General features: G+C 32.7%; 1 protein-coding gene across 5 annotated transcripts in view; it reads right to left on the minus strand.

The window, feature by feature from the left end:
- LOC145249669 (coatomer subunit gamma-2-like) overlaps nucleotides 1–25,749 on the minus strand; it is a 344,043-nt gene that overhangs the window by 19,773 nt on the left and 298,521 nt on the right. For all 5 annotated transcript variants that reach the window (XM_080111454.1, XM_080111455.1, XM_080111456.1 and 2 more), the window contains one exon: nucleotides 19,525–19,622. In XM_080111454.1, the coding sequence (XP_079967580.1) occupies nucleotides 19,525–19,622 (98 nt within the window). The remainder of the gene's footprint in view (nucleotides 1–19,524; nucleotides 19,623–25,749) is intronic.

Genomic DNA, 25,749 nt, shown 5'->3' on the forward strand with positions numbered 1-25,749 from the left:
TGTGTGGGTAATGACTCGCATGAGTTTTGTTACATATGTTCTATATAGGGTTCATCTGCAACAGGAATCTGGGTATCATCTAGTTTTAAAAGAGGATCTGGGTGCAGTTTTCTAAGCTGACAAAAGTACATGCATTTTGTTTTATACATGACAAATTTGAATCCGTTCTTAGTTATCCATTTTTATTATTTTGTCAATTGACGCTCAATTAGATGGATATATCTTGAGCTGTATGAAATTAGGAAATCATCAACATATATAGAACAATCCATGCCTTGGTTTATGCATCCAACGATATTTATTTTTAGGCTAAATAATGCTACCGACAAAATAATTCCCTGTGGGATTCCCGTTTCCTGTTCCTTGATGTCAGAGATGCAGGTTTCTACACGGACATCGAATAGTCTATTGTTGAAGATGTGTTGTCTTCCTTTCATTCCAGCTTTGAGATCTTTCATGATACCATACCTCCATGTGGTATCATAAGCCTTTTTAAGATCCAAGAAAATAGCAGTCATATGTTTTTTTGTATAAATGAATTTCTAATAAAAGTTTCTAATCGAATTAAATGATCTGTAGTGCTCCAATGTTTTTGGAAGCTGCATGGAAAATTGGTTATTATTTTATTAGTTTCAAGAAACCAAATTAGTCTCGCATTTACCATTTTCTCAGTTGTCTTACACACACACACAACTTGTTAGTGATATGGGGCGATAATTGGAGGGGTCAGATGCATCCTTTCCTGGTTTGGGTATGAGAATGACTGTAGCTTGTTTCCATATAGCTGGAAGATGGCCATTGATCCAGATGTCATTAAGAATGGAAAGTAAATATTTTAATGGTTCATCTGGTAGTTGTTTTAGGAATCCATTTGTAATCTCATCTGGTCTCTCAGCCAGGTTATTGGCTTTTTTTTAATGAATCCTTTGATTCATGGATGGTAAAAGGTTTGTTGTATTCTTCCTCATTATTACTTTTGAGGTTCAGTTTGTTTTTATCTGATTCCTGTTTAATAGTGTGGAATTTTTTATCGCAATTTTTGGATGACTTATTTGCAATAGTATCTGCAAGACATTTAGCCATGTTCTTTTTTTTGGGTTATTTTGTTATTGTTTATACAGAGGTGGTTGAGAGAGGAACTGGTGTTTTTTCCTGATATTTTCTGAATCATATTCCATATGGTTATGTCTTTGATGTTATTATTGAATTTGGACACAAAATTCTTCCATGATTCCCATTTGGCTTCTTTTATTGTTTGGCATGCTTTAGCTCTGCATAATTTAAAGTTGTTTAAATTCTGAGTAGTTGGTTGGTTGTTGAATTTTCCTAATGCAGCATGTCATAGCCTGATAGCCTTTTGCAGTCATCATTTAACCAGGGCCAATTATACTTTTATTTAGGTATGCATTCCTCAGCTATTAAGATGGTCTCTGTAAAGTGAGTAATCGGATCTTTCTCATGTTTCCCTGGTAGGAGTTTGTGTGTGCATAATAATTTTAATTTATTCCAGTTAGCTTTTTTAAGGTTCTAGCAAGGAATTTCTGAGGTTATTTCAGGACCAAAGTGTTCTAATGTTACTAGGAAGTAGTCACTTTCACAGGTGTCCTCATGCACTGTCCAGTTGTAATCCATAAAGATACTAGGATCACTTATAGAGAGGTCAATTGCTGAGTATAAGTTTGTAGCAGAGTGAATAAAGGTTGTATTTTTGTTGTTGTTGATAATATTTTTTATAATGATTCCTTTTCTGTCTGTGTCTGAGCATCCCCAACTATTATGACTGTTAAAGTTGCCTAATAATAAGGATTGAGGGAGTTGGTTGATAAGTTTTTCTATTTTTACGTTTGGAGGTAGGTGGTAGCAGATTGTGACCGTTCTATATAGGGTGGCTGTGATGGCAATTGCCTGTAAGTTAGTTTGTAGATTTATTTGGCTTTGTGATGTGTAAAAACATATCACAAAGCCAAATAATGTTAATGAGAATGGATGTTTCTCCAGAAGCGCTATTGGGTTATTTGTTGTTCAGTGAAGCTATGGAGATTGAGATTTTTAAATGGTTTTAAAAAGGTATTTTGTAGGCATATTAATGTAGGGCATAGATCGGATATTAGTAGAAGTAATTCATTCCGGTTGGCTTTTATACCTCTACAATTCTATCGGATTATTTTGTTGGCAATAGTTTAATTTTTATGTATTTGATTTCCTTTTTGTGTTATTGAGAATGTTTTTTGTTTTTTTTCTACTATTTGATTAGGGAGGTTCTGTCATCTATTTCCATTGTTTCCAAAGTTTTAAATTAATTCTTCAAGTCATTGGACCATTTCATGTGCATTTGTGTACTTGTGAGCTTTTTACCATTGGTGGATTTGGTTTCTGTTTCCATGGCTTCTGGTTCTTTGCATTCAATTGACTTGTTAGTTTTTATGCTTGATTTATCTCTGTTTTTAAAGGTTGGTTTGGTTTTTGTGGGGCTGTTTTTTTTTTCAAGGAATTTTTCCCCACTTATTGTTCTTGTCTGTTCGGATGTTTTTGTAGAGTTTTTGTTTTTTTTTTTTGTTTATGGTTATCTGTTTTTATATTAGAACTCTTGTGGGGGATTGAAAGACTTTTCTTATTGTTGGTATTCTGCTCCTCAAAGTTTATCTCCAATCTTTTAAAGCTATTGGAGAGGGGAATTTGTGGGTTTATTTGTAGTTTTTGTTTAGTTAGATCTGGTTCTGGTTTGTTTGTTTTGGATTTGTTTCTTGTTTGAATCATTTCTGGGTATTGTAGTAGGCATTATTTGATTCATGTTGATTTCTTTTGGGGTCTTTTTTAGGATTTCAATTAGATCTTTGAGCCCCGAATTAATTTGTTGAGGGAATCTTGGTAGTTTGTTTGGCTTGATTTTGGGGCAATTTCTGCATAATAAGCATTTGTTTTTTGGAGGGAATTTACATCTGGGAAGGAAATGTTTTGTATTTCACCTCCACAATTTCTTTTTCTTTTTTAAAAATCTTGCAAATTCTGGAATAAACCAGGTGATTTTCATGACAGTTTGGACATTTTAATTTGTTTGGGCATTAGTCCTCTGTATGATTAGGTTCTTTTATGTTACATTTTCCGCATGTTCTGTACCCTCTACTGGTTTCTTTATGATGCTCAAATTTATGGCACTTGAAGCATCTTAAAGGGTTCAACTTTTATAAGGTTCAACTTTTCCAATTATGTATCTGATTTTAAGTTTCTGTGGGATTGTGAGGGTATTAAAAGTCAGGTGTACATATTTGTGGATATAGTCTGACCATTTCTTTTTTTTTTTCGGGTGTGGTCAATTGTTTTTTTAAAGCGGTTTGGATTTTGTCGGATTTTGCGAAGGTTAGTTCCTGGTTAGTTTGGATTTTGCAAAGGTTAGTTCCATGATGCCTTTTGACGTGTTTCAGTTTTTATGGTCAAATACCCTACATTGGTAAACGTGGAAGTTTTTCATTTTTAAGAGATTTTGAGCATATTTACTTTGATCAGAAGATTGCAATTTTTCATTTTAAAAAAATTTTTTTTTTTTTACCGTTTTTGGCATGCAAATTTTGTGTAGTAACTTTTTCAATTAGGAATGGTGACAGTCCACTGACTTTTTTTCCGTTCTAAGATTTCTATTACTAGAAATCTTGGGAAATTTTTCTTTTCTATAAATTCCATTGATATGGATTCTGTGTTCTTTTAATTTTAGCATTATTGATTAAATTTTTTTTTTTTTTAGTAGTTTTCCAATTTCCATGTATATTTGGTAATTTCATCTATTTACTCCCCACCTTCCTCGGCGCCCAAATGTGGGAGATGTTGGGTGGGAAGCCCATCGCCTTTTCATCCCTAGGATACAAAAAAGACATACTCAATCGGTTGAGTTTGTGCCATCATTTTCTGATTCCTCCTTTAGTTTAATTTTCCAAGTTTAATAGAAACATTGAATAGGGAACAGTTGTGTGGTTTTATCTCAGCAATTGAGTGACCCTTGCCACCGCTTTCTTACACTTACTTGGTTGGCTTGACTAGCCGATTGATCGGATTGGGTCTCTCCGAGCTCCAGTCTAACCGAAGTGGTGTGTTGAAAGGCCACAACTCCCCCCCCCCCCCAAGGTCATGGACTGTTTAATGACCAGGATCCTGGGCCAAGACATTACGGGTTGCTACTTACGGCCAACAGGTAGCCCCATTAAGGGACATTTATCCTCTACAGGTGGTCAGTCGGCATATTCTGATGCTCCACCCAGCTTAGTAACATCTGGTCAATTGGAAAAAAACTTTTATGCTTCAAGTTGTTTATTTCTTCAAAAGTTTTATTCATAGATTTTGATTTGGTTGTTTTTAATTACTTCCTTCATGAATCATAATGCTTGGTTTTGTGTTCTTGTGATGGATTTTATTGTTTTCATTCTCGGCCCTGCAGAAGATGATTGAGTTTTGGAAAGGATTATAGTATTATTGGTTGGTATGTTTTAAGTTAGAAAACTAGTAAGGAAGTGGGGGTGGGTGTAGAAAAAAGGGGGGCGGGGAGGGGAAGAGGACTTGTTTTTGTTTTGGGCTTTGCAGAAGATGACTTAGTTGTGCAAATAATTAAAAAAAAAACAAACAAACACAGAAAGGTGTTAATGTAGGTGCATTTGTATCAACGAGTCATCTTCTGACAGCCTCATCTGGTTGCACAAGGGGGATTATTTCTGATAGCATGTTAATTGATCAAATAGTGCTGGATTAAACAAAGGGTCACCATTGTTGTTTATATATTGATATTGGCTTTTTTACTAGTAATACACACGGACGAAAAAACGCTTTGGATAATCACAGATTTCAAGGTAGTTCTACTAAAATAGTCATATTTTTTAAACCAAAGCACTTCAAGTCTTCAAATTACTACTGTTTTGTTCGGAAATGAATATACTTTCAAATGAATTAATAAATATGAATGTACATTATATATTTTAAGAGTTTTAAGCAAATAAAGTGATAAAAATGTGAACGTCATAAAATGGCGTTATTGGTAAGGTTTTGTAATGACCCCCTCTGTTTTCTAAAGGTCCGTACCGTGATTGTATGAAGAATTTCGTCATGAAATTTGGAAACCAATCAGAAGAGGTGTTAATCTTAATACTGTCAAGTGTCCGAAATATTTTTGACCATTTCTTTTTTTGTCGTGTTAAAAATAAACCTTTAATATGACGAGTATCGAACATTTTGAAAAAAAAATTCTTCGGACACCCAGTAGTAAGTAAATCAATCTTTTTACTATCTTTATCAATTAAAAGTATTATTTTATGTTGAGTAGGACCGTGGTAATTGATAATTTAAAAGGACCTACCCGAAAAAAAAATTGTTTCTATTTCTCGAATTTGGTCAAATGAAGTACTAGCAGCAGCAGCTCCAGCCTGTAGAATCAGCCATAGCACAGCATAGTGTATAAACAACATGCGTTCTTTAATTTTTATTCAAGAACGAATTAAGAAAAACATGAAAATATGAATATAAATGTTCTTATATGTTTAATTAGAGCTATTTTGTTATCAGAATAACATTAGTTTAGAACTATTCGGTTTTCAGAATGTATAATAACAACAATCCCAACCAATTCGGCATTATGAATCTGTAACAGTGTCAGAATCTTTGGGAAAAATCGCCATTGCAAATTTGACACCCCTAAGACAAAACTGCAAATAAAATATAAAAAAATCGTAATTTCTGTTTTTAAAGTAGGTTTTTTATTTTATTTATGGAATATACTTCCAAAATAAACTATTAAAGTTGTTTCAAACATAATAAAAATATTATTTCTTATTTGTTAAAAAACCGTGTTGACAAAATATCCGCTCGCGGTGATTGAATACGCGGACATTCATTGAATCTGTTGCAATTTCTCACATTTCTCGTCAAATTTAAAAACATGGTTAAAAAAACAAAATAAACTTTTGTAGATTGCATGCACTTTTATTCTTTAAATTAGTTTTGAACAGCGAATTAAAACAATGTTTTACTGCGAACAGTCACAAATGTTTTTTTTCAAAATCAAAATAAGTATCAAAATCTCGTTTATACATAGATTCGAAAAAGTTGTCAAAAAACAAATATATAACAAATAAATGTTATCAAAGGCAAGATAAGTTACTTTTCTACCTAACTGGATAATTTTCTAGTGTTTTTATTTAATGTAACATGTTTATTCAGCTCGAAAAACGTACAGTGTTTACCGATGTATTGGAAAATTAAAAATGGCGCCCGGCCCGACTCTCTTTCACGCGGTAAGTTTGAGAAAAGGAGTTAAAAATAAAAAAAACTATACAAAATACTGTTAAAAACTCACCGAATATATGTCAGCCTATGTCACATGTCACGGTAACATATACTGAGCGAGTTTCTAGCAGTATTTTGTCTACTTTTTTATTTTTAACTCTTTTCCCCAAACTTACCGTTTCAAGAGTCGGGCGCCATTTTAAATTTTCCAAAACATCGGTAAACACTGTTTTCAAGCTGAATAAACATGTTACATTAAATAAAAACACTAAAAAATTATCCAGTTATGTAGAAAAGTAACTTGCTTTTGATAACATTTATTTGTTATATATTTGTTTTTTGACAACTTTTTCGAATCTATGTGTATAGTAATACAAACCCTCAAAATCTATATCAATATTCTTGAAATTTTAAAAGAAAACACATCAAACTACAATTAGGAAGCTTTTTATTTCGTTATTTTTTTTTCTACTTATTAAGCGAAAGATATTTTTACAACCTGCTCCAGCGTAGTATAAACGACCTATGGAATTAACACCTTCAACCTCGAAAATAGAAATCAACAAATTTATGGAATTTTCTTTGAAATTTCGCAACGCAGTTTCTTATTAAATTAAAACTAAACATAACATTTTCTGACTTATTTACCTATCGAATACACACACACACACACACATATATATGTATGTATGTATATATATATATGTATATGTATGTATATATATATATATATATATATATCTTTCTGTAAAATATTTATTTGAAATGGAAACGGCATTTTGCAGTTAGGACAACAAAACAAAAATGAAGTAACGGTTCGTATTCCTAAAACACTCTTTAACCCTAACAATAACACTAAGTTCGAGTGGCAAGCCCCCCCCCAAAAAAATAAAATACCTTTGTAAGCCACATACAAGCATCTAAAACAAACAAACAAAAAATAGATCCTTCCTTAAAGAAAAATACACATGAAAATAAATTGGTTAACTGTCCTAAAATGCTAGAATGGCCAGGAAATGGTGAATTATTTTACATTAAATTTTTGTGAAACTAACCGCTCCCCCCTCTAATATTGTTTTTGTTAGCTTTGTCTCTGTCAAGTTTTCAGTATGTTCACACATAATTTTCCTTAGCCCCTACAATTAATTCAAAGTCTGAATGGCCATATTCTCATTGCATAGAAACCCTCTTAAAACTACACATAATCATCTTTTAAAAAAAAAAAAAAAAAAAAAAAAAAAAACAGTTAACTGCCCTAAAATGCTAGAATGACCTATATTAGGAAATTATTTTACATTCAATTCTAAAATAATTTGTTTATCTTTCATTAAAGTTTTTCATGGCATTTTATACATAATTTCCTAAAAAGGTAGAATCACATTTTGGAGGGGTGGTCAGAAGGAGTTGAGTGGGGTTAAACAGAAGGTGTTAATCTACAATAATACCAAAGAAATATTGCAATATATTCATTTTTAAATGGTCTTCTGTTTAGATTTAAGTTTTTTGTACATAAAGCACATTACAATTCAACTTTGAGTTCTCCAACTTCTTTTCTGTTTATGGATATATGGCATTTTTAAGGAATTGCTGCATATTTATGCACATTTACTGCAGATTATTTGGAAACCATAAACTTTGGGAGATTTTCAGTTGCATATTCTGATTCCTTGTACAAAAATACACTTATATGGTAAATTTCATTTCTTAGTCTTGTGTTTTAACAAAGATATGACATTTTTACTGAAAAAGTAGTGTAAAAAATGTGACGAAACGCATATGGTCTTAAAGAGGGAAAAATATCCAAACGTGTGAGGCACAAAAATAGCCATAACTTCCTTAATTTTAATCAGATTTTAAAAATTTAAAAAGATTCTTTCTTAGCTCATCAAGCTCTTTCTATGCATACCAATATTGAAATATTTCAAGCTATTTCAATTTTTTCATGTGTATTGCTATTTTTACTGCTTCTGCTATTATTAGTTATGTGTGGCTACTGCTGATGTTACGACTTTGCTACTGCTGCTATAATCTGTGTTAATGATGTCTGATAGATACCTTATATTTCACAATATAACAATATCAATATTTTTATTGACTATTTTACTTTGTCATTTTGTTTTTAAAGTATCCAAGTTGCTCCGCTAACTTCCTATTGCTTTGCAAAGTTTGGTACTTAAAAAATTTATTTAAAATAATAAAAGTGAATGTACAGGTTGGTTGGTTATCTTGTTTTACGGCATATCAACCCTGCAAATTATAATAAAGGGTTGTTGTCGGTAGCATCAGGTTTCATTATTTGATTGGCTCTTGCCATCATCTTCTAGTATCAGTATGGGTTTTTTTTTTTTTTTTTTTTTTTTTTTAAAGGTGTTTGTGTGTGATGTATTTGTATTTATCTTTTTGTGAGGGTTTACAACATGGCTTGGCATGACTAGCCAATTGATTGGGTCAGGCCTTCCCGACTGCCCGTCTAACCGCAGTGAGGGCCAAAGTGGAGTGTTGTAGACTCACGGCAACTTGGGTCCGGGTCATGAGGTACTCAGCCACCAGGATCCTGTTCTAGAGCATTACGGATCGCCACCCATGGCCAACAGGTGGCCTCATTGAGGGACTTTTACTCTCTTCAGGAGGGGGGGGGGGAGGAGTCAGTGTATTCTAATGCCCCACTGACAGGGTTGGGAAGTAGGGAAGGAAAAAAAAAAGGAAGGGGGGGCTGTTGTTTTTGTTTTTGCAGAACATAATTAAGTTTTACAAAAGAAAAAGGAAACAAAAAGAGAACATCAATGTAGGTGCATTTCGTCTCAGGAAGCGAATAGACAGCCCGATCTGGTCGCACCAGCATACAGGTTGGAATGATAAAAGTATTGCCCTAAAGAAAACATTACAACTTTATTTTCAATGTAGTCACCGTCAGCCTCAATCACCATCTCGATACAGGTCTGGAACTATGCTTTTTTAACAAGCGCCGGCGGGAGCTCAGAGAATACACCACGAATAGCAGTGATCAGGCTGGTTTTGGTGTTGTGAGAGGTCATGTTGGTGATGTTCTCAACGTATGATCAAATGAAGTAGTCAAGTGGGTTCAGGTTGGGGGAAAAGGAGAGGGCCCAGTGAGAGAAAGGTACAAAGTCATAGCACTCCTTCTGAAGCCAAGCCTGGGTCTTTTTGAACTTATGGGCTGGTGCCGAGCCCTCATTTGAAATTACACCAAAGACTATAACTGTGGCTGGAAACTGTTTTTATCACCCTGGGCACATCCTGTGATACATTTTGAGGGTGCTGGCAATAGTCCTGTTGTCATAACTTGGATCGGTAAGCATGAATTGTAGAGCGGCACATCTCTGATTTCGCTCATTGAACATTGTGTCACTTTAGAAGGCTTCTATTGCTTGAGATTTGTACACAACTGGCCAACTAGTAGATGGTTTGCAACAAAAATAAAATAATCTGGTTTTCATCAAATGGGAATGGAATCATGTCTTTTCTAGGGCAACAATTTAACCGTTACACCCTGTATGTTTATCCAGCTTGCTTTAACAACCATCCATGCAAGTTTATTGGTTTTGGAGAGGATTTTATCAATTGATAATAAAGGATAATAAAGGAAGGAATTTCTTTCCTTTTTAATAGACAAAAATCTTCCCTTGTAATATTTTTATAAAATATAAAATAGGAATTAATCTACATTAATCACACAGATGCTTTATTTTGAGATTCAGGAGAAAAGGGAGGAGGCTTTTTTCTTTTTTAATTACTAAAATTCATCTTTCATATTTTTTGTAAAACTATATTCACATTTTTGTTCTTGAAGATTTAACTTGCATATTTGCATGTTTTAACTCAATTGGCTGTTTCAAGTTTTACAGCAAGATTTACCGGTATGTTCTACCAGTAGGCAATCATTACTAACTCCCCACAGCAATACCAGGTTGCCTGCTAGTCTAAGATAATAAACTTCATTCATAACTTGGTTGTAAACTTGAAACCATAACATTTTGCTAATTTCTAAACAGATTTACCTTTTCAATGTGACCGTCAAGAAAAGAAAAAAAAAAAAAAAGGAATCAATTTGCCTTTTCACTTGCAATTTAGAAAAATCAAGTTGACCCTCTAAAGAAAGGGACGATTGAAGACAAATGCCAAATATTTGTTCAGAAAATAAAAAACAATATTACAGAATAGGACAAATTATATTAAAATCAAAATACATACTGAATAAAAAATCAATAATACATAATAAAATTAACTTTCCAAACCAATAAGTAAATTAACCCTTCAAATATTTCACATAGTATAAACAAAAGAAAGTGTGTCTATTAAATTGAAATTTGGCGTTACACTTTTACAACAGTAAAGTGTAGCAAATGTGCACAACTTTCAATTTGTTCATTTAAAACATTTGTGTGCATTAAAGTTTTTTTTAAAAGCCTCACAATTTTGAAGTAACTTGTGTTGTGCGACCTGTGTGAAATTGAGCCAATTATTGTCTCCTGCTTTCTTATTTTCCTGAATCCAGTTGCCATTCTTTTAAATCAGATTGCATGTGATATATAATATTGCTAAAATTTGTTCCATTTTTATTTGTTATATAGTAGTTATATAATGAGCGTTTCTGAAATGTATGTGTGTACACAAGTGTTCATAACGGACCACACTGCATAGTGTGTATGTGTGTCAGTGTTGACTGTTGGTTATTTTTGTTTTACGACATATCAACCTTTTTCAGGTTATTTAATGCCGAATCTAGTTATTTTGAGGAACGATTTTTAATGGAGTATTTTTTTTTTTAAGTCAGATTCTATTTAACCCATAGTTGGAACCCTAACAGAGTGGACCTGGGAGCAATGGCAATTAAAGGGTGGCTCCACACTCCCCAAGGCCCGCAAGTTTTAGGTCATATCCAGGACGGTTGTATAAAGGGTTCTTTTTAAATTTTTTTATAAAGGCCAATTTTTTTAAGATATGAGAGTATGGGGTGGGGATTGTTTTTATCAAATAACTCTTTAATATTGTTTTCTTTGTAGAATCGATTTCTTACAGTTACAAAATCAGTACATTCAATTAATATGTGTTTGATTGTGAGTGGTGTTTGACAAGGTATACAGATGGGTTGGCTTTCTTTTTTAGGAGATATGAGTGGGTTAAGTGAGTATACCTATTTTTATTCTTGTTAGTTTGACTTCTTTTCTGTTTAGTTTCGTATTTTGTTGTTTTTTGATTTTTGGCATGATTTCGTGAAGTTTGTTGTTAGGGTGTTCATTCCAGTAGGTTTGCCATTTCTCTGTTGTATATGTGTTGATACATCTTTTTAGATCTATGTATGGAATTTTAAAATTTGCATCGATTGGGAGATTTAAGGCGTTTTTGCTGCAGAATCTGCTAATTCATTACCTTTAATACCGGAATGGCTCGGTATCCAGCAGAAAATGATTTTTTTACTGTTCAGTTAATTTTTGGAGTAATTTTGCGATTAGGGGGTTGTCCATCTTTCTATTTTTAATCACTTTTAGAGTAGATTGGGAGTCTGAAAGGATTATAAATTTTTTTTTTTTTGTTATTGGAGGCGAGTTTGAGAGCTAGGATTAGTGCATGTATTTCAGCACTGAAGATTGAGGTTTCTTTTGGGAGGTTTGATTGTTTTTTGATTGATTTATTGAGTATTGCTGCACTGGCTGTTGCATTATTTTGTTTAGACCCATCCATATAGATGTGTGTGTGGTCTGGATACTTTTCTTTGATTTTATCGAGATTATCATGATAAGTTATTGGATGAGTATGTTTCTTTTCATATTTACTTAAACTTAGGTCGATGTTAGGGGATACTATTTTCCAGGGAGGGGTTTTGAGTAGGACAGTTTTGTGAATTTTAGTTATGGGTAGACTTGCTTCTTTGGAAATCGATTTTATTGTAAGTCCAAAGGTGTAGATTGCATTTTCTTTTTGGTCGAAAAGGTGTTTACGGTTTGGATTTAAAGTGCTATTGTGTGCTGGGTTTGTGGGGTTGGCTGTAAGTTTTGTGTAGTATTTTAGACCAAGGTTGTGATTTCTGAGCATTGGAGGAGTTTCATGTGCTTCTGCATACAGGCTTTCTACAGGGGAGGTTGGAAATGCTCCTAGTGCTAGTCTTAGTCCAGAGTGGTATATTGTGTTGAGGGTTTTTAGATATGACTTTCTGGTGGATTGATATATGAAGCTACCATAATCTATTTTTGATATAATTAATGCTCTATATAGTTTGAGTAGTGTGTTCTTGTCAGCTATCCAATCTGTATGTGCGATGACTCGTAGGAGTTGTAATGCTTTATTACATTTGGTTTTGATGTGATTGATGTGTGGAATGAAATTTAGTTTTTTGTCAAAAATGATTCCTAGGTGCCTGTGTTCATTTACAAATGGAATTTTTTCGCCTTTAATCTGTAAGGTTGGGTTAGGGTGGAGTTTGCGTTGGTTACAGAAATGAATGCATTTTGTTTTAGTTTTGGAGAATTTGAAACCATTTTTGTTGCCCATTTATTAATTTTATGTTATGTTGTAGTTTTCTTTCAATAGTGTGAGTGTATTTAGATCTGTAGCTGATTGAGCAGTCATCTACATATAAGGAGCTATGTATATCAGGAGAGAGTTCTTTTATAATCTTATTGATTTTTATGTTAAAGATAGGTGTTGATAATATGCTGCCTTGGGGCACTCCTTCTTGATTTTGTGGGTCTGATAAAGTTGAATCTATGCGAACTTGGAAAGATCTGTCTGTTAGGAAGTTTTTTATGAATTCAGGTAATCTGCCTCTTAGTCCGATGTTGTGGAGATCTTTTATGATACCGTGTTTCCAGGTAGTTTCATATGCTTTCTCAAGATCAAAAAAAAAAAAAACATGTTACGTGTTCCTTATTGATAAAAGCTTCTGATATAATTTTTGAGGTTAGTGATGTGGTCTATACATCCTCGATTTTTTTGGTATCCACACTGGATTTCAGAAATTATTTTGTTGTCATCTAGATACCATATAAGATGGTAGCTAATCATTCTTTCAAACGTTTTGTATAGGCAGCTTGTGAGAGCTATTGGTCTGTAGTTTTCTGGGTTTGATGTATCTTTTCCCAGTTTGGGTATTGGTATTATTATTGCATTTTTCCATGAAGTTGGGAAATTTTTTGTTTCCCATATTTTATTATAAATTTGGAGGAGGAGTTTTAATGATTCTGGTGGAATTTCTTTAAGCTGTAGTGCACTTCATCTAGTCCTACAGCTGAGTTATGAGATTTTTCTATGGCGGTTTCTAGTTCATTGAGGGAGAAGATTTCATTGTAAGGCTCTTGGTTTTTTGAATTAAAGTTTATTTTGTACTTGTCTTCATGTTTCTTAAGTATTTGGAATTGTCTATTGTAGTGTTTTGATGATGAGTTTCCGGCAAAGGTTTTAGCTAGTGTGTTAGCAATATCTTTTTTATCAGTTATTTTCTGTTTATTTATGAGAAGGTGTTTGATTGGATTCGGATTATATTTTCCAGTTATTTTCCTAATCATTTCCCAGACGGTTTTGGGTTTAGTGGTGATGTTGATTTTGTTGACAAATTGTTGCTAGCAGGATCTTTTGCATTCTTTAATTGTTTTTCAAGTTTTAGCTCTTTGGTGTTTGTATTCTATTAAGTTGTTCGTTGTGGGTTGTTTTTTAAATTTTCTTAAGGCTGCCTTTCTCTGTCTAATGGCCGTTTTACATTCTGGATTGAACCATGGTTTGTTTTTCTTTTCCAGGAGGAGAATTTTTGGGTATGCATTTTTTGGCTATTGTTATGAGTACTTTCGTGAATTCTTCTATTGTTTGGATTTGATGTTGTGTTAGTTTTAGTGAACAATGTTCTTTAAATTCGGCCCAGTTGGCTTTGTTTGTGTTCCAACTGGGTATGTGGTTTTGGATGGAGTTACTGGAGTAAGTTACTGGAGTGGATGGAGTAAGTTTGTGTCGTTGGTGAAGTGTTTTGCTGGTTTTTTCTTTTTTTTGTTTGGATCTGGACGTCGATCTGGATCTTGCTTGAGATGATCCGTTTTGGATTCTTGTTCATTTTTTCCCTCTTGATTACTTGTGTTTGGTTTCTTTTTTTTCATCTAGGGTGTTTTCGGTTTCGGTGATTATAATAGGGAAGTGATCACTTCCACAGGTTTCTTCATAAGTGCTCCATGTATAAAGAAGCTTAATGGATCATACATGGTAAGATCAATGGCACTAGTTGATCCGTTTGTTGGATTTAAGTATGTGGGATTTTTTTAATTGAGAAGGTACAAGTTATTTTTGTTTATTAATTGTTCAATTTTGTTTCCTTTTGAGTTTGTGACTTCGCATCCCCATAATGTACTGTGGCAGTTAAAGTCTCCTAGAAGAATGAATGGTGAAGGTAGTTATTTTATTAAATTTTCTAGTTCATTTTCATTTATTGGTTCATGAGGAGGGACGTATATTCAGCAGATTGTGATTGTTTTGTGTAATGTGACTTGAGTTGTAATTGCTTGGAGATTTGTTTTGACAGAGAAATTGCTTTGAGGTATGTTATTCCTTACAAGAATTGAGGTCCCTCCATTAGCACGAAGGCCTGTGTTATGGAAATAGTTGTATTGTTCATAGTTTGGTGTTTTGAAATGGTTATTGCTTTGTAGGAAGGTTTCTTGTAAGCAAACAATGGCTGGGTTGAAGAGTGAGATAAGTATAAGAAGTTCATTATAGTTAGATCTTATTCCACGACAATTCCATTGGATAATTTGTTGTATTTTATTTCTATCCATGAAGCTGTTTAGTTTTCCTCTATTTCCATCTCTTTAGAAGTAGAGGGTTTATCTTTTGTTGGAGTTTGTGTCTTTGGTGAAGTGTTTTGCTGGTTTTTTCTTTTTTTTGTTTGGATCTGGACGTCGATCTGGATCTTGCTTGAGATGTTGCCGTTTTGGATTCTTGTTCATTTTTTCCCTCTTGATTACTTGAGTTTGGTTTCTTTTTTTCTTTTTTTTTATTTAGGGTGTTTTTGGTTTCCATTTTTTCTAGAATTTGGAATCTATTTTGAGTGTCTATTGTTTGGTTTTCTTTTCTGGAACATTCTTTATTTGCTGTTTTATCATTGCTCATGTTTTTATTAATTTCTGGTAGTTGTTTTGTTGGTTTCTGTGATAATTTTTTTAATGGTTCTGTTGTGGATGGAATATTATTTTCTTTATTTGGATTTGTTATTTCTATTTTGTTTACCAGATTTGAGTATTTTTCTTTTAGGCTATTTTGAAATTGTGGCCATTCTTTAATATTTAATGCAATCAGTTTGTTTATCAGCTCCCTATATTGATCATGTATTTCATTATGTTGGTATGGTTTAGTTGTCTGTTTTTTTGTCTCAGCATATGTGTTGTCTTTCATGTATGTCTCAACAATTTTTCTGGCTTCTGGAAAGCTTTTGTTTTTCTTGTACTTTACTTCTATAATTTCTTTCCTTTTTATGTTTTGCATATTTTAGAGGAAATCTGGTGATCTTTGCAGTTTGCACATTTCACCTCATTTATGCATTTTTCTTTGGTGTGGTCACGCTCTTTGTTGCCGCATTTTCTACATATTTTTATTCCTTTACAGGCTTCTTTATGATGTCCATATTTTTGGCAATGGGAACATCTTAATGGAGCTGGGATATATTAGTCTATTTTTACATTTAAGTAGCCAATTTTTATTTCCTTAGGTATTGTTGATTTGTTAAACGTTAATATGTGTTGGTTGTTATTATTTTATTGTTTCTTTTTATGTTTATGCGGATGTGGTTGATTACTCCTTGTTTTTCTAATACGGTTTTTATTTCTTCAGTTGCTAGCGATAGTTCATAACTTCGAATTACTCCTTTCGAAGTGTTTATTGTTTTATGGGGAAAGATTTTGCACTTGTACTCATGGAAATTCTTCATTTTGAGTAGAGATTGAGCATCTCTAAGATTGGTTATCTCAACTAGATTTCCATCTTTTGTTTTTTTTTATCATTTTTGGTTTACTTTTTGTGGATAATGTCTTTTCTATTAGGAAAGGTGATAAATTTCCAATTTCTTTTATTCAATAACCAAGAATCATGGGAAGTTTCCTTCGTCTATAGTTGGAACGGTTTTTCTAGTTTTGAATTTTTGTTCATCTGAGCTTGAGAGGTCAGTCAGAGGGTTTTGAGGGGGATGCATTTTTTTATCAGCCATGGATTTTGGGATTTATTTTTCATCAACCATGCTCCCTACCCACCTTGGAGTCCAAAATTGGGGCATAGTAAGGGGGAAACCCATTCGCCTTGACCATGTCGGGGCTATGTGGAGGATATACTCTTTTGGTAAGGAGTTCTCAAGCACTATATTTTCTATTCAATATGTCCTCAAAAATACATTTGCTCAGATGGAGTTTTGGTCTTTCCAATGGATTGACCCTTGCCACCGCCTTCTAGCACTTACTTGGTTTGCCTATTTTTTGTAGTGGGGGAAGAAAAAAAAAGAAAAAATTAAAAAAAAAAAAGATGGGAGTACTTTTAAGTTTTGTTCTTTGTTGTGGTAGTTGGTACTTTGTGTGTAAGTGCTAGGGCTTGGCGTGACTGGCCGATTGGTCGGATCGGGCCTCTTCAACCGCCCGTCTAACCAAAGTAATGTGTTGGAGTGCCTAGACTTTTATGCACCCAGATCTAGGTTAGCTCAATCACCAGGATCACGTTCTAAGGCATTACGGGTAGCAACCCACGGCTAACTGGTTGCCCCATTGAGGGATTTTTACTCTCTGCAGGGGGGCAGTTGGCTTATTCTAGTGCCCTACCAACAGGACAAAAAAAAAAAAAAAAAAAAAAAGAGGGGCAGGGCGACGGGGTTGGTAAGTAGGGAAGAAAAGGAAAGGAGAGGGGAAGAGGGTTGTTGCTTTTTTTTTTGCAGAACATAAGTTTTACAAAAGAGAATAGAAAACAAAAACAGAAAATCGATGTAGGTACATTTCGTCAGTGTCGACATTTAAGCAGTTAACAAAATGTGTGTATAAAGGAAACATTCATTTCACGCTGACAAACAGTTCTTTAACAAAACACAGATATACATTCCTGTTGTAAGGCACTAAGATGAGGCACATACTTTGTGTTCATTGGTTCCCTTTTCTTGGTTCCATGAAACACTAACAAAGATTTCCTCCAAAAGAAACACCAGTTGACAAGTCGTATTTTACACATGTCGTTTCTTACAGATTACGGCTGTTCTGACATTTTTCAAGCTGTGTCAAATCGAATGCTTCCACGGACTTATGGACAAATTAATTCTACTCCTCTGGTAGACTACTTAACTCTCGGCCTGTCTAACCCTGATAGACTATGTGACTAGATCATCTCATTTTCTTTGTTCGTTCTAACGTCACGCAATGAGGTCAATTTTATTGTTTTGGTAAATTGTACATTATTGTTTTTAAACAAAAATTTCAAAATCTTATTGTTCTATTTTCTCTATTGAATATTTTCTATTCAAAACATTTGTTGGATACTGGGAGTCCAATATCCAATATCTTACTATTTATCTAGGATTTATTTATGTAAAATGGGGGTGTCCATATTTTTTCAATACTAAATCTTTCAAATCATACAATGTACATTATTTATACATTTGATACTGAAACCATGTAAAATTATATAAAAATTTTGTATATTTTCTGCAATCATGAAATTGCAAATCTTAAACAGAATTTTTTTTTAATTTAAATTCCAATAATAAATAATTTAGCTATTTATTTTTCAAATCTAAAGCAATAAAACATTTGAAAACGATTTTTTCAAATATTTGTAGTTATTTTACCTTTGAGATACCATCCCCCCCCTAATTTTTCATTAACTTATTAAAAAGGTTTTCTAAAAAAGCTTATATAACCAAGCAGATGAATATTGAACTCAGTTGAGGTCATAGACACTCGCAGCTCCATTGTTGTTGCTCAATTGTTGAAGTGAAAATAAAAATTTATATATTTATATAAAAGAAAGAGTAGGCAAAAACAGACTTTCCAGGGGGTACTGTGAATGGTACAAAATAATTACCCCAGTTGAGAAGGATTTCTCTACTGACTGAGCACGGAATAGATACTTCACTTTCAATTATTTATTTTCAAAAATGAAATAAGTACAATTTTACAATTTAGGCACATAAAAGTGTGTGTAAGGTTAAGGGGACATACAGTCAGTGTCTCAACATAAAATATTGCTGAGTTGCCAAGCAGAGCATTCCCAAACCTTCACACATCACTCTAAACATCAAAAGTTGGATCTAAAATTTCTGCTAAAGCCAGTTCAGAAGAACTTCCTGATTCATGCAGAAGATATGCTATTTTTCAGATTTTCTCAACAGTGTTGACATTAAAAAATCATATCAAAAAATCTTCACAAAAACTTATCTCAATTGAAATAAGACAATCATGACTTCGTTCACAAAATGAAATGATTTCTTCAAAGTAATTTTTTCAAATGTGGCATTTTGTTGAATATACTGACTTCATAAAATTGACAAAATGGACATTTTTATTAAAACATTGTAACAAAGTTGATATTTCATGTGTCAATTGTATTCGGCAACTTCTGCCAAAATCATTTAGCTGTCAGTTCGCCAAGTCAATTAGTTGAAATAACAGACTCTTGCAATCAGAACAGTTTGAATATAATTGAAAGCATTTGTGGAAAGTCATTTCTCATTGATGTAACTATAGAATGCAGTCATCAAGCCAAATCAGACATGCATCAGAGCTGTAAATAATGTGTATATTGCATTTCAAAATAGCATCACCTTTGAAAGAAGTGTTGTCAAATATTTTTATTAACATCTACCATGTATTATGCTTGGCACATTAAGTCTTGTTGGTAAGTATTTTCATCATAGCCAACATTTGATTAACAGATTGTGTATTGTGAAATGCAAGGCCCACTCTCTCCATCAAATAAGTGGTGACTGTTCATGTTCATAATGTGTGCTGAATTAAAAAAAAACAATCTCTGGTTGGCAATGTTATTTGAAGTTTCCCACTAAACTAGTTTTCTCGAGAGTCTTGCCCATTTCACCCATAGTTATATGGGATCATAATTTTTTCAGCATACCAGAGAAAATGATGCAGATATTTATTATTGAACACTGCACAAAGTCAACAGTCTTGGGATAAACACTACAGAAAACTTCATATTTGAGAAGTTAATTTGAAATTCCGATAAGATGAATAAAAATAATGTAGAAATATGAAAAAGTAGAGAAAAAAATGAGCAGAAACTGACCACATATTCATCTGGATAACCTTCATCATCAGGTTCACCGGTGTTAGGGTCACAATCTTTTACAGTGAATTTCAAACTGCAGCTGAAAGTACCGGTAACTGTAAAGGGTGGGAAAAAAACAGAATAAAGTTAACACAAATTTCAAAGAATGTAAAATTAAATTTTCTAGAAAGAAAATGAGATTAGAAAACAGGAAGAAGAAAAAATGAGTTGCTTTTTCTCTCTAGTTTGAGATGCAAATGAGTCAGGCACACATTTTGAGGGGAGGGAGAGATTTTCCTTTTGGCTTCATCTTGTTATTTCCATGTGTTCCATCATCATACACATTTCACAGGTGTCTGGAGAATATCCCAAATCTTTTTCTATTTACATTTTCATTTCTTTTTCATACATATTGTTGCATCATTGTTTTACCACTACTTTCAGCAGATTTCAAGGCAAAACAATATTATATATACAGGGTGACCCAAAACAAAAAACGGGCCCCAACTCTAATAAGGCCCCGTTTTGTCTGAATGAAATGAAACTTTGGTCATAGCTAGTTTATTATATTCAAAACATCACATCAAAAAACTAGGATCTTTGGCCTTTTTTTCTCTGTTGACTGTAAAAATAAAATGCTAAGAAAAACGATTGAATGTCCTGTTTTTTTTGGGGGGTCACCCTGTATATACAACATGCATATAAATATATATATATGTGTGTGTGTGTGTGTGTGTGTGTGTGTATTTGTGGGGTTATATTCACCAGTAGGTTTCTTTTCAATTTTCATATTTTCCAATTATTTGGACTGGACTTTTAACGTGTTGAATTTATGTTTGACTTATCTTTATCATAAGACGTTGAACGGGACCATGTTTTGAATTTTGTGAGATTGATTTTTTTTTTGTATCTTTTTTTATTTGTTGTTTTTGTTTGCTTGGATTTTTTTATATAAATAGTTTATTTTTGTATTTGTTGTTATTGTTGCTTGACTTTTTATTTAGACTTCTGTGGCAAGATTGAAGAACTTGCGTTATTGTGAGAGCTTTGTTCTTCAAAGTCTTCCATTTCTAATATGTTATAGATGTTGTGAAGGGGGGATTTGTTGGTTTATTTGTATATTTTGATTGACTTGATCAAGTTCTGCTTTGGATGTTGGAGGTTCTTGTTATTTTCTTAAGGTTTCAATTAGATTTTTAAGTTCAGAAACTAGTAGTTGAGTCTTGATTTATTTGGTTAGCTTAGTTTGATTTCAGGTGATTCCTACGTGTTTATTTTTGGAGATTTCTATGATTATGAATCTTGGGAAGTTTTCTGTATATATTCAAAAGAATTTTTTTTTCCAGGAGTAGATTCTTACTCACTGTCAGAGTTGAGAAATCAGAAATGCTAGTTTTAGTTTTTGCATGTTGTTAGTTTTGTTTCTCGGTTTTTATTGGGTGTTTACTGCATCCATGTAAATATATTTGATTATTCGTCTTGTTCCCATCATCCTCAAAACCCAAATGTGGGAGATATTGAGGAAACCTTATTCGCCTTTTTATCCCAGGGATATAAGAAAAGTATACTCAATTAGTTGAGCTTCTGTTGTCATTTATTGGTTCTTCATTCAGTTCCGTCTTCAGTTTTAGAGAAACCTCAGATAGGAACAATTATGTGGTTTTCGTTTTGATAATTGATTGACCTTTGCCATCACCTAACACTTAGTTGGTTTGCCTATTTTGATGCTAAAAGTAAAGATGTATCCTTGGAGTTTATTTGGACCAAGTAAAGAATAGATACCCTGTAGCAGAAGACGACGATTGGTGCACATTTTAAGTGACACCAGTGATTTGACCATGACACAACCACATGGTGCTTGTAAACACATCAAATAGCAGATGTGGTTGAATTTTTGCAAGCAATATTTTAAAAAAATATATTTAAAAAACGTTTTTAACATTTAAAAGAAAAATATAAACTAACAAAACAGTTTTTAATATTAAATATTTACAAAACTTAATTAAAAAAAACTTTGTATTTACACAAAACTTTTTAATGTAACAAAATGAACGTATTTAAAAAAAATATTTAAATATATGCATGTCTTTCTGAGTGCGTTTTTTAAAAATATATTTACAAAACTTTTTAATAAAACAAATAGTAATAATTATAAAAAGAATAAATAAATAAAAAAGATGAGCTATATTAATTACAGAACCGGCGTTATAAATAAGAATTTCTGCACAGCATCCATTTATTTAAACATGTTGTTTAAATGCTGTTTCGTTACTTAAAAACTTACTTGTATTTAATTTGCCCTTGTGGAGAAGTAAGCAAATAGCAAGTTTTTTTGTTTTTTTTAATAAAATAAGTTTAAAAAAATTTGTGTCTTGTGATACTACATTTCATCTTTATAAAAATAAAAGTTATAAAAAGATACGTGAATAAAATATATTTTTAAATCTCGATTGTTTATACTTGTTGCTTATACTTGTGATTTTATTATGCATAAAAATTGCCTTGGTCTAAAAGGATTTCTCATTCACTGACCGCTGAAATACAAATTGTAATTAATATATCTGATTCTTTTTATTTATTTGAATATTTGTCTTTATTATAATTATTAGTTTTATTAAAAAAATTCTGTAAATATATTTTTTAAAAAACATTGCTCGCGAACATTTAACCATTGACGTGCTTACAAATAGCAATACCAGACACCATAACGTTCAGCGCTGGACAAGACACACACGGCTATTTAATTTGACACTCATAGTTTTTAAATCCGTAATAAGTACATTTCTCCTACCTCCATCAAAATAAAACTTATATAACTCGATTCACAATTTACTTTAAAATGGTATTTTAATATTTTTGTTGTGATTTGTATATTCAAAGAAATGGCAATTTAAATCATTGTTAATAGTCATTAACGATGAAACCTGTCAGAATAGCATGCCCGCTGGCGGTAGATCACCAAATTCACCCGCAAGTTTCACTTGTAGGACATCTGAAAGTGCTTGCACACATCAGATTGCACTGTATTTCAATAACTAGTTAGCATCTATTGAATAAAAGACGTGATTGATAATTATGAATTTAATAAAATCAATTAATCAAATAATTACATCCCTTGTATAGGCTGTGGAAGTTGATGACCAAAAAGAAAAAATATGTTCGAAAGGCCTTTTCAATAACACCCACACAATGTGTGATCAGCTTTTATTTATATGTTGAGAAAGAAAGAAAGATACATATCAACTCACTCGTTTATATATAAATCATACAGGAAGTACACATCAAAATTACTCCAAGTGAAATAATTTCTAACAACTCGCTTAACTCCAACATTCCTCCGCAATCTGTTAGAATTATCATGCCAGTTTTCCAACACTACATAGTTCTCGGAGCCTTGCACATTTTGTGCCCACAAGTGTTTTTGTTAGTACATCAGCTATTTTGTCCTTGCTCTAACAGTACTTTAGTTGGATAGCTTTGCTTTCAATTTGCTATCAGATGTAGTGATACTTAATGTCAACATGTTTGACTCTTCTATGATATTGTGGATTTTTTACCATACATATGGTTATCCTCATAGATGAATGTCTATTTAACCATGACCACCGAGATATAGAAGGCCTGCTAACTGAAAAATGCCTGCAGGCAATGTAGGTAAGATTTGTTGAACTGTTACTATCGATATTATATGACAGCATTTTAAAAAAGAGCATTAAAACATTTGACATGTTTTAGAAAGAAAAGAAAGGCACCCAATTCTATTAAAAATTAAACTGAACTTTATAAAATATAAATATTATCTATGTAAAATTACTTAATTTTAAAGCAATATACAATCTAATACTGAATTATGAATTTAGGGAACAAACAATTAAAGAAACATAAAAACTATTCTTGGCCTTCAGGACAAGATCACAATGTAGTAGTATCTGCTCTGATGTTACAATTCACCTTTTCTGTCCTCGGCCGGTGGAGAAGAAATCCTTCATGACTGGGACAATTTTAATTTTTGTTCCTATCCAGAGTGTCCCTTATTGGGAAGTTAGATTTTCCACACAAGATTATATGCTGAAATATTTAAATAGTTATTTAAATATTACTTTTAATACAGAAATTACATTTAAAGTTTTGGTTTTCTGTTCTTCTATGTTCATTTTTTCCCATGTTTTTCATCAAAATGTGTAGCGTATTTTCATCAGTTACATGGTCAGAAATCCTATACTCCACTATAGTCTTCATTTTCATATCAGTGCAGAATACATGAACACGGAAATTAAGTTCACATAACTATTAAAAGACAAACATACTATAATGTGAACATTGGTTAAAAACTAAGAAAATATAGTAAACATATACGATATGAAATCAGGATGGTGGTAAATTTGGGAGGGGACATTATTAATATTTCACTCACTAGGAGTTGTCTCACAGGCCATCATCAGTGATCGCTCACTGGCAGTAACCTGTGGTATTCGCTGGAGACCCTGTGACAAGAAGTCTCCTCAGATTTCCAATGTTCTCCACCTCTTAATCACTCATGCAGATGATCGCACGTTATCACAACAGCCGTTTGCCATTGATTTCTCGTTGGCACCAGCCATTGGTTTTCCTGGGGTTTGGGTGACCCCCCACCCCCAGGTACCAGATTTGAACAGCACACTTCCAGTGGAGATCTGGTTAGTACTCTCCCACCTCGGTTTTTCTATCCTCCCTGACACTTCACAACTAGTTGATATGGCACCAGTCAATGTCATCTACACCAGTTTTTTTTATTTTTATTATCATCGTTATAATAATAACAATAATGGTGCTTGTGCAGTGTATACACCGTACTATATTTTAGATAGTATTTCCAAGTTGAATTAAATTTTTATGGCATTTTTTTTTCTTTAAATTGTTAGGTGAAAGTGTGGAATAGTTAGAAAGCCCCTCCCCCTGTTAAGAATGGCTTTCTAAATAACATTATTTCAGCAGGGCACGTACAACATTTACTTGTACTTCACGGAGAACGTGGACCCCTATGTAAACAGTGTTTTTATTTAATGTATGGTTCCTGTCAGCACATGTGCAATAGGTTTTCTTTGGTTTATTTAATCACAAAAACTTTTGCTATTTGAGGCCAAAAAGGGTGGAGGCATTACTTGAATATGCATGAAAAAATAATTTTAAAAAATAAAAATCTTTAGTGGAGAAAATAAAAGAATTAAAATTAAAATAAAAACAAGCATGGAATAAAAGTATAAATCAAATTTACCCCCCAAAAAACGAAAAAAAAATTCCAAAAAATAAATACATGCACGATTAAAAAAAAACAAAAACTGAGATATATATTAAGAAAGTGAAAGAAAATGCTTTCAGGGAGTAATCATTGAATAAAAACACCATTTACACAGGGTCCACGTTCCCCGTGATGTACCTATTTATTTATAAGATAAAACAAGAAAATATGTTAACTAAAATTTAATGTAGTCTTTATTTTTAGTTAATATCAAAACTTTAATTAAAACTGATTAGTTAATGAATTTAAGATGAATTTGTGTTCGTTATGTCTCGATAGAGAACAGAATTTCCCATTTTATTTCCCATTTCAGTCATGTAAATTCTTTACAGTTGAAATGTTATAAAACAAACAAACTAAGTTTTAAATATATTTCAAATTCATCGATCGTTTGGGTTTTAAAAAAAAAAAAACTTGTGAAAAATGCTTCTAACTTTAAACTATTTGAAAATACTCAATGAAAAGTTTTATTATTAAAAGGGACTGAAAAATATTTTCATATAAAAATTATTTGTTTTGCAGTTTAAAAAAATAAAATGAAATACTCGATTTTCTTCGATAGACATGTAAGAAAATTTCAAAAACAGGTTCACTTACTGTTATAATTTGTTAGATTAAAATTATCCAAATGAATGTGCGATTATATAATTATCCAAATGAAGAATTGTTCTTTCTCTTTAGGAAAAATTTTTTTTTTAAATTACCACAAGAGGGCAACAAAAATATTTTTTATGGCTAATAGCATTTAAGGGGCAACGAAAAAATATTTTTTATGGCTATTAGCGTGGTCACATGGTTGAACACAAGAAACTTTAGGCACCATATACCTACATGGTGATCTAGTAATGACGTAATACTGTCATGTTCATTGGCCTGTACTTACTTTCGGTGGCCTCGATTTAACTGAATCTCCTTTTAAATCACCTTGAAGACACTGCATCCATACCGTCTCCTGTGCCGAACTT

This window comes from Euprymna scolopes, chromosome 28 (assembly GCF_053919585.1).
Source record: "Euprymna scolopes isolate OS-2025 chromosome 28, ASM5391958v1, whole genome shotgun sequence".
NCBI classification, from domain to species: Eukaryota; Metazoa; Mollusca; class Cephalopoda; order Sepiida; family Sepiolidae; genus Euprymna; species Euprymna scolopes.